Source organism: Prunus dulcis, chromosome 4, assembly GCF_902201215.1.
Source record: "Prunus dulcis chromosome 4, ALMONDv2, whole genome shotgun sequence".
In the NCBI taxonomy this organism is placed as follows: Eukaryota; Viridiplantae; Streptophyta; class Magnoliopsida; order Rosales; family Rosaceae; genus Prunus; species Prunus dulcis.
In genome coordinates this window covers 16,246,042-16,256,613 of record NC_047653.1, presented here as the reverse complement: position 1 = coordinate 16,256,613, position 10,572 = coordinate 16,246,042, and the positions used below count along the sequence as shown (strand labels likewise).

The window sequence follows — 10,572 nt, the reverse complement described above, 5'->3', positions numbered from 1 at the left end:
TTTGGCCAAAAGAAAGAAGATTTTGTTGGTGTGAGCCTTGATTTCCTACTGTGATTCACTTTACCTAATTAGAGTAGTTACCTAGTTAGGATTCCTTGTAGTTAGCTAATTACTTTTCCTTGTAGGAAAAATCAACTTGTACTTGTATATATATCATCCTTATGGAGAAATATAAAATATAATTCACAATCATTCAATCTTGTGTTTTAGTTTAAGTTGGTATCAGAGCCGGATAACACTAGTCTCTCAAAACAAAACACAAAAACTAGCCCATAGGCAACATCTACCGTCGATATCAATCAAACAAAAAAAAAATAAAAAATACCATCTGCTGCAAAATATTGGCCGAACCTTTGTCGTCAAAAACCTAGTGCGGCAAAAGACTTCTAAAGCAGCAAATCCATCCAAACTCGTTCTTTGTCCTCCATGGTTTTCGAACATATCCTAGACACCCCAAGCACTGTTGCCAAATCTAGTGCTTCAGAGACCCGCAAAACTCTTGACATGCCACAACCAATAATTCTGCTACCCCGTTCACCATACGGTTGAATCGAAAGAACTATAGCTCTTGGTCGACAATGATGTTACTTCATGTGCTAGGCCAAGGAAAAAGAGGTTATTTGATAAGGAAGGTGGCTGAGGAGGAGAAGGACGCTCCGGGCATTGATTTGCGGTGTATTGAGGACTCCGTTGTTAAAGGATGGTTGATAAAAACCATGGAAACATATTTCGTAGAATTATTCTGGGATCTACCAACCGCTAAAGATGTTTGGGAGAGTGCAGCCCATATGTATTATGATGCGTCTGATGAGTCGTAGATTTATGAATTAAGTTGTAAAGCAACCCGTATTACTCAAGGGGGTAGCATTATTACTTCATACTTTGCTGAGCTCAAGAGCGTTTGGTTGGAACTTAACCGTCGTCATCCAATCAATATGAAGTGCCCTTATGATGTGAAGATTCGACATGATGAGATACAGAAAGACTATTTATGATTTTCTTGCACGTCTAGATGATGAGTTTGATAAAATTCGAGGAGATTTGTTGAGGTTGAGTCCATTGCCCAAATTGGAGGAGTCATTTGCTTTTGTTTGTAAAGAGGCCCAATGCCGAGAGACGATGCTCAAGAAGGATGGAAAGACTGAATCCTCTGCTGTTATAGTTTCTAAAGCCCCTGTTGCTAGTTTTTCTTTTCCCCGTCCAACCTTTGAGGAAAAATAAAATATGCATTGCACTTACTGTAATAGGAACCGTTATATAGAGGCCACTTGTTTTCACAAGAATGGGCTTCAAAATGATTCCTTGAAAGCCAGAAGCAACGAAAGGCTACGCATGTGAAGAAAAAAAAAATGGCGGGAGTGGTGTAGCTACTGTGTTGTGCGGAAGCGTCAACCAACTACGAGTGAAAAATAAATAACAACAGGCAGGAGAAAAATTGAACAAAATAATCAACAAGAACAACACCAAGATTTATACTGGTTCGGCAATTGCCTACATCCAGTTTGGAGACGACGGAGTATTCCACTATAATCAATGAGAGAATACAATAGTGTTTAACCACTCAGAAAACCCAAGCCCCAAATATACCCAAGCTCACACACTCAAGAATATAAAGGGGATACAAATTGAGTACAATTTAGAGAGGGAAAAATAACCAACAGTAGCAACAAAAACTTAGTTGCCCAAACTATTATTTTTCTCTCTCCCAACTTCTTTCTTCTCTCATCAACTCTCGGTGCTTTCCGCTCTTCCATTTTTCCCAAATGCATGTTCCCTTTTATAAGCCAAACATTTGCTCTTCAACCACCCAACGGCAAAAGCAAAACACACAAGTCAAAAGGTAAAAGTAAGCCATCAATGCTAGCCATTAATTTGTCTCCAATTTGTCTGCTAGCCGAAAGCAGTTTTGCTTTTGACTATTTTTGAGCCAATCATCAACAATCTCCACCTTGGCTCAAAACCTCGAAGCAATACTCTCAATGGTCGTCTCCCAATCCCCCATGGGGCAATCAACAAACTTTACAAATGCCAATTAAGTCTAAGCAATGCTTAAACTTGAGCAACGAAACTGGCTTTGTCAACATATCCGCAGGATTCTCAGCGTCCCAATCTTCTGAAGAAGAATATTTCCCTCGTCAATAATCTCACGAACAAAATGGAACCTCACGTCAATGTGTTTTGTACGTGCATGATGAACTTGATTCTTTGCTAAATAAATAGCACTCTGACTGTCACAATGAACATCCACATGGTCTTGTTCAACCCCCAAGTCATCAAGCAATCCTTGAAGCCAGATGGCTTCCTTTATAGCTTCTGTTACCGCCATGTATTCAGCCTCCGTAGTCGACAGAGCAACTGTAGATTGCAGAATCGACCTCCAACTCACTGGACCTCCAGCAATAGTGAATACAAAACCTGTAGTGGACCTACGCTTGTCCAAATCACCTGCGTAATCAGAATCCACATATCCAACAACACATTGACCAGTAACTTTATCATGCTGAAACAATAAACCAACATCCACAGTACCCAGAATATACCGTAGAATCCATTTCACAGCTTGCCAATGCCCTTTTCCTGGATTATGCATATATCTACTGACAATACTAACAGCTTGTGAAATATCAGGCCTCGTACACACCATAGCATACATCAAACTACCAACAGCACTTGCATATGGAATTTGAGCCATGTAATGACTCTCTTCACCAGTTTTAGGAGACATAGAAGCACTAAGTTTGAAATGAGGGGCAAGAGGTGTACTAACCGGTTTTGAATTTTCATTCATCCCGAAACGCTGTAGTACCTTCTTCAAATACTGCTTTTGACACAGACTAATCTTGCCCTTCGCTCTATCTCTTTCAATTTCCATACCCAGTATCTTCCGAGCTTCTCCTAAGTCCTTCATCTCAAATTCATTACTCAGTTGAGTCTTCAACCTTTCAATCTCCACTTTGCTTTTACATGCTATAAGCATATCATCAACATATAAAAGCAGATAGATGAAGGTTCCATCTTGTAGTTTGCGAAAGTATACACAATGGTCATAATGACTTCTTGTGTACTTCTGCCCGATCATAAACCGATCAAATCGCTTATACCATTGTCTTGGAGACTGCTTCAAGCCGTACAATGATTTTTGCAATTTGCAAACCCAATTTTCTTTTCCAGCAACCTTAAAACCTTCTGGCTGAGACATATAAATTTCTTCCTCCAAATCACCATGTAAGAATGCAGTCTTGACATCAAGTTGAGCCAACTCAAGGTCAAACTGTGCAACCAAAGCCAACAAAATACGAATAGAGGAATGTTTTACTACAGGAGAAAATACCTCATTGTAGTCAATGCCTTCCTTCTGAGCATATCCTTTAGCTACTAATCTGGCTTTGAATCTCACATTGTCCTTTCCCAAAGATTCCATCTTCTTGGCATAAACCCATTTGCAACCAATTGCTTTCTTCCCCTTTGGTAACTGAACCAGCTCCCAAGTCTCATTTTTATGAAGAGACTTCATCTCCTCATCCATAGATTTCTTCCACTCCACGCTCTCTGAACTTCTGACAGCTTCTTTGTAGGCGGATGGAATATCATCTTCAATAACGGGAAGTGCATATGCCACAATATCAGTAAATCGAACAGGCTTTCGAATCTCCCTTCTCGATCTTCTGATTGCAATAGAATCTTGTTGCTGTGGAGGCTCTTGGGTAGGTGCCTCCTCTTCATCATCCTCGTCCTCTTCATCAGAATCAACTGTAGGACTAGTGTCTGTAGTATCAGACCTTACTGGAACAACTGGAGTTTTCAGTAACTCCACCTGCTTTGAACTACTCATGGTCTTAGTTGCTTCAATTTCACCTTCATGCTTGTTCTGATTTACCATAGCAGCCTCATCAAAAGTCACATCTCTGCTTACAACAATTTTCTTCTCATCTGGACACCAAAGTCGGTATCCCTTCACGCCAGTGCTAAATCCCATAAATAGAGCCTTCTTTGCTCTTGGATCTAACTTGCTTTCCCTGACATGATAGTAAGCAGGACAACCAAATATGTGTAAATACTTGTAATCAGTACAAGGTTTACCAGACCATACCTCCATGGGCGTTTTGCCCTCATTCGCAGCAGCAGGCAACCGATTAATGAGATGGCTTGCATAAGTAATCGCCTCAGCCCAAAACGCCTTGCCTAAACCAGCATTAGACAACATACACCGAACTTTCTCAAGCAAAGTACGGTTCATGCGCTCTGCCACCCCATTCTGTTGCGGTGTCTCCCTAACCGTGAAGTGCCTCACAATACCCTCATCTTGACAAACTTTCAAGAAAGGATCAGACTTATATTCACCACCATTGTCTGATCTGAGAGTCTTGATCTTTCGACCGCTTTGCGTTTCAATCATCTTTTTCCACTTCAGGAATATCTTCAAGACTTCATCTTTACGCTTCATGGTGTACACCCATATTCTTCTAGAGAAGTCATCAACAAAGGAGACAAAATAATGGCTACCTCCCCAAGATGCATTCTTGGAAGGTCCCCAAACATCAGTGTGAACATAATCTAGAATGCCTTTAGTGTGGTGAATAGCAGTGCCAAATTTCACTCTAGTTTGCTTACCCAGCACACAGTGTTCACAGAATTCCAATTTGCATGCCTTTGCACCTTTCAATAAGCCTTGCTTCACCAATCCTTGCAACGCTTTTTCACCAGCATGCCCAAGACGCATATGCCATAACCTTGTGGTGTCTGTGCTATCTGCGTCAGCAGCTTCGGTGACAGCTGCTCCACCAATAACTGTACTACCCTGCAAGAAATACAAGTTATTTCGTCTTGTACCTTTCATCACCACCAGTGCCCCATGCACAGCTTTAAGAACTCCACCCTCCATGGTGATCTTGAGACCCTTGGATTCCAAAGCGCCCAATGAGATGAGATTCTTCTTCATATCCGGAACATACCGAACATCACTCAATTCTCTGACTGTTCCATCATGCATCTTCAAACAGATTTTGCCTATCCCTTGTGTTTTGCAGGCATTATTATTGCCCATCAAAACAACTCCACCATCCAGCTCCTCGAAGCTAGAAAACCATTCCCGAATGGGACACATATGATAGGTGCAACCTGAATCCAAAATCCACTCAGTTGAGTGACCATCAGCAGATGAACTAGCCAAAGCAAACTCGAAATCTTCATCTCCAGATTTTGCAACATTTGCTTCAGAACCCACTTTCTCCTTCTCCTTGTTCTTCAATTTGGGGCAGTCTTTCTTCCAATGACCCTTTTGGCGACAAAAGGCACATTCATCTTTAGCAGGAAACTTCCCTCGTGACTTTGAACGAGATTTTCCCCGCTTCCCAGATTTTCTTTCCTCTGTTCGACCCCTTGCAACGAGTGCCTCGGTTTGTGAATTTTGAGTCTTCTGTTCCTTTTTACGACACTCATGATTCACCAATGCCGCAGACACCTCATCCAGTTTCACCTCGGATTTTCCATACAACAAAGTAGTTGTCAAATGATCATAATCATCAGGCAATGAATTTAACAAACATAGTGCCTTATCCTCGTCAGGAATTATCACATCAAGGTTTGCTAAATCAGCAAGTATTTTATTATAATCATTGAGGTGTTCATGCATAGAAATACCTGAACGATATTGAAATCGGAAGAGTCGTTTCTTCAAGAAGAGCCGATTTTCTGCGCTCTTGGTCATATACTTCTCCTCCAATTTCATCCATAACTTCTTAGCAGAAGTTTCCTTCATATACGGGTATTTCAACTCCTTATCAAGGAACGATCGAATAGTGGCACAAGCATGGAGATTAATTCGAGTCCACTGCTTGTCATCAATATCTTCTGGTTTATCCTCCAGAACCATATCCAACTCTTGTTGATACAACACATCCATAACTTCACATTGCCACATACCAAAATTATTGGAGCCATTAAATTTATCAACCTCTAACCTTGTACTGGCAATTGGATGTCTATTGGATGTAGGTGCCGACGAAGACGATGTCGATTCCTTCTCCTTTAAAATTTCAACTTTTTCTCCAGCCATCAAATCTGCCCGGCACTATTCACTGCTACTGTAGCACAGCACTATTCACGGGGGCACTGTAGCACCGACACTATTCACGTGCACTATTCACCCGTCACTGTAGCACCGACAGATTTTTCACTCCCACGAAACCCCAGTCGAAAAACTGGAGCTCTGATACCACTTGTTGTGCGGAAGCGTCAACCAACTGCGAGTGAAAAATAAATAACAACAGGCAGGAGAAAAATTGAACAAAATAATCAACAAGAACAACACCAAGATTTATACTGGTTCGGCAATTGCCTACATCCAGTTTGGAGACGACGGAGTATTCCACTATAATCAATGAGAGAATACAATAGTGTTTAACCACTCAGAAAACCCAAGCCCCAAATATACCCAAGCTCACACACTCAAGAATATAAAGGGGATACAAATTGAGTACAATTTAGAGAGGGAAAAATAACCAACAGTAGCAACAAAAACTTAGTTGCCCAAACTATTATTTTTCTCTCTCCCAACTTCTTTCTTCTCTCATCAACTCTCGGTGCTTTCCGCTCTTCCATTTTTCCCAAATGCATGTTCCCTTTTATAAGCCAAACATTTGCTCTTCAACCACCCAACGGCAAAAGCAAAACACACAAGTCAAAAGGTAAAAGTAAGCTATCAATGCTAGCCATTAATTTGTCTCCAATTTGTCTGCTAGCCGAAAGCAGTTTTGCTTTTGACTATTTTTGAGCCAATCATCAACATACTGTAGCCACAATTGGCCAGCCTTCCGTAGGTCCAGTCGCCGACGCTACCTCAGGTTTGCTTACCTCGTCCACATCTGCTTCTTACCTTAACGATTATTTTACTATTCTCTCTCAGTTATCCGTTCTAGAAACTGTTGACTGCGAAGGTAATTAGGGTAAATCATTGGTGCTTTTCAACCAGCAAGTTACAAGTTGGATTATCGATTCAGGTGTTACTGATCATATGACCTATGATAAATCTTTTTTCCATTCTATGACTGCTTCTACCAAAACAAGTGTGGTTACTGTCAATAGAGAATCTAACTCAATCACTGGGGCTGGTTCTATTACTCTTACTTCTACACTCTCTTTACATAAAACTTTGCTTGTTCCTACTTTGTCCCATAATTTATTATATGTTGGGCAAGTTACTGAACAGTTAGATTGCTGCGTGCTCATGTTCTCCTCCTTTTGTTTGCTTCAAGATGTTCAGACTAGGGAGATCGTTGGTCATGGTACTAAGAGAGGGGACTTTACTACGTGAATGATATTGCACCAGGTCGTGTTCATATGGTTCGGGGTGTCGTCAATGAGAAGCATAAAAAGGTTTAGTTATGGCATCTGTGGTTGGGCCATGTTTACTTTGTTATTTGCAATTTTTGATTCCATCTTTATTTAGTGGAGTATAAATTTTTGATTTTTAGTGTGAGACCTGTATTCAAGCTCCACAAAGCACTATATGGCCTCAAAAAAGCACCTCGTGCTTGGTTCTATCATATCAGTACCTTCCTTCTCTCTATGGGTTTTTCACAAAGCCAAACTGAGACTTCATTATTTATTTTTCAACAAGCCTCCCATTATCTTTCTTCTTCTATATGTCGACGACATTGTGGTAACTGGCAGTGATTTCACCCATACCTAGCAATTCATTTCGCTTTTAGGTGGCCACTTTGACATCAAAGACCTTGGTCTGCTCAACTATTTCTTGGGTTTATAAGTTCTTCATAAGGACAGTAGTCTCCACATCAATCAACTCAAATATGCACATGATCTTTTACAGAAAGTCAATCTTCTCAACTCCAAACTCGCATCTACCCTATTAGTTGCCAAGGTTGTCCTCTCTGTCTCTGATGGTGCTATCATCTCCAACCCAACCAAGTATTGTGAGCTTGTTGGTAGTTTACAGTGTCTCACTCTTACTCGTTGACATATCTTTTGTTGTAAACACCGTTGCTCAGTTCATGAGTGCTCCTCGTATCTCTCACCTCAAATGGATACTTCGATACATCAAGGGCACTATTGATCTCAGCCTCACCTTCACTCCCCAAACTGCCGCAGCTCGTCTCTCCGCCTACTCCGATGCAGATTGGGCTGGGTGTCCTGATTCTCATTGGTCAACCATTGGCTATGTGATTACTCTTGGAACCAACCTCATCTCCTAGTGTTCCAAGAAACAACCCACTGTCTCGCGCTTTAGTACAAAATCAGAATATCATGCCCGCATACTGCGACGTCCAGTTTGCACGGGGTGGGGGGGGGGGGGGGGGGGGGGGAGGGGGGTGTAGTGGGGAGGTAGGAGAGGGGGATGAAGCTTTCTTTTCCTAGAACACACGGAAGTCAACTTCACAATCTCCTCATAGCAATTAGCTTTCTTGTGGTAAATCGGATGGTATTCATGTCTATATTATTTCCGACCTTAAGTAAACTTTCTATATTTCTATAAATAAGGACTTTGTGTAATTTATTTAATACAAGGAAATATATTCTCTAAAGTATTCCTAAGTGCTAATCTGCCAACCACACATGCTTGTTCTTCAAAACATATGCATTACTCATGTGTAATGGGACCAAAGTAGGACATCACCTTGATATAAATTATTGGCCTAATCGTAGCGGCTTAAGCTCTTCGATATTCTCCACTTCTTAATTTGTTGGTTAGCAGGGTGATGCTACTACACCTATATGTTTCTTTTGCTTGTGAGTGAGGCTATTTTTAAAAAGACATATATCGTTTCCTATTTTTATTTTAGTACATATTGTCAGTGGATCCTTCACTAACATAATAATAAATTTGGCACTTTTTTCTAAAAGGAATTGATATTGGATTCCAATTGCATTATAAATTTGTTTCATTTGTTGGATCAACCTTGAGTTGTTTAGTCAAAAAAGAAGAGAGCATCTACAAAAGAATCTGTCAACAAACAATACAGAGCAATCAAAGACCAGAATTTGAATATTTTAAAAGAAATGATAAGAATAAATATTACTATAGAAACAAAGCCCATGTTATATGGTCATGCAGAAATGAGAAACCAAATCTGGAATCCCATCAGCAATGGCAGAAGTAGCAAAGAAGTACTTCCTGCTGCTCCTGCTTCCATGATGTTTTTAAGCTTCACTTCTATCAGACTCCTTGGCCACCACAACCCATATTTCATTAAATTTTAATACCATTTTTCCTTTTCTCTTTTCTTTTTATTTCAGGTATGCAGTTGTTACAGGTTCAAATCAGGGGATTGGATTTGGAACAGTCAGGAAGTTGGCTTCAAATGGGATCATGGTGGTGTTAACTGCTTTAGATGACAAAATGGGTCTTGAAGCTATTGAAAATTTGAAAGAGTGTGGCCTTTCTGACCTGGTGGTTTTTCATCAACTTGATGTAACAAACACTGCTAGCATTGCTTCCCTTGCAGATTTTGTCAAAACCCAATTTGGGAAACTAGATATCTTGGTATGATAAGAAACCATACATGATCAACTTCTCTATCTCTCTGTTCATGCTCATGTTAAAAAAATTACTTACTGGTAAGCTTTAACTTAATCTATAGGTAAATAATGCAGGGGTTAGTGGAACCATTGTGGACCCTGAAGCTATGAGAGCTGCTGCAGCTGCAGGTATTGGTAAGGTAAGTTTTCCTTTAGCATCTTAAAGATTCCAAATTATACGTGGATTTGATTAAAACTTCTCATATATAAAATTTCAAATACAAGTATTTGATTTGAAAAATGCACTAGCTAAATGCAATCTTTCTTTTCTTTGATGCAGGATGGTGTGGGAGTCAATTGGAGTGAAATAATGACTCAAACGTATGAGTTAGCTGAAGTATGTGTGAAAACAAACTACTATGGTGCCAAGAAAATGACCAAAGCACTCCTTCCTCTCCTTCAGCTATCTGATTCACCAAGAGTTGTTGTCAGTCTTTCTTCCAGCATGGGATCGTTAAAGGTACGAAGAATTTTCATATTTTTGGCATCTCATCAGGTTGTTGTTTCAATTTTCACCTCTTGAGCCCTTTGTTTCTTGTTGTATTTGAGTCCAGTTGTCGTCAAGAGGTTTCCTTTTTCAAATGAAAATGTTTTTCATATGCATTTTCTCATTATGAGAAAACTTAAAAAAAATTCTCCTGCTATGCATGTTTGTTTCAGCACATACCAAATGAATGGGCCAAAGAGGTGTTAAGTGATGCTGAGAAACTTACAGAAGAGAGAATAGATGATGTTTTGAATGAGTTTCTCAAAGACTTCGAAGAAGATATTCTAGAAACCAAAGGCTGGCCTACTTCCCTCTCTGCCTATATACTCTCGAAAGCAGCCGTGAACGCGTTCACTAGAATGATGGCCAGGAAGCACCCAAACATCTGCATCAATAGTGTAGATCCTGGATTTGTCAAAACAGATATGAACTTCAATACTGGCATGTTAACCATTGATGAAGGTGCTGAGAGTGTTGTGAGGTTAGCTGTGGTTCCAAATGGCAGCCATTCTGGCCTCTACTTCTATTTACAAGAAGTCTCACCCTTTTGA

General features: G+C 40.3%; 1 protein-coding gene across 1 annotated transcript; it reads left to right on the top strand.

Annotated features, from left to right (window-relative positions):
- The first annotated feature begins 9,103 nt into the window (after positions 1–9,103).
- On the top strand, positions 9,104–10,572 carry LOC117626646 ((+)-neomenthol dehydrogenase-like). The gene is made up of 5 exons (XM_034358430.1): positions 9,104–9,123; positions 9,253–9,499; positions 9,597–9,674; positions 9,815–9,994; positions 10,195–10,572. The coding sequence occupies exons 1-5, from the start codon at positions 9,104–9,106 to the stop codon at positions 10,570–10,572; spliced, it is 903 nt and encodes a 300-aa protein (XP_034214321.1).

Coding starts and splice junctions, on each gene's coding strand:
- LOC117626646 (XM_034358430.1), top strand. CDS start 9,104: ATGGCAGAAGTAGCAAAGAA. Junction 9,124..9,252: donor ATGGCAGAAGTAGCAAAGAA/GTACTTCCTGCT, acceptor TTTTTATTTCAG/GTATGCAGTTGTTACAGGTT. Junction 9,995..10,194: donor CCAGCATGGGATCGTTAAAG/GTACGAAGAATT, acceptor TGTTTGTTTCAG/CACATACCAAATGAATGGGC.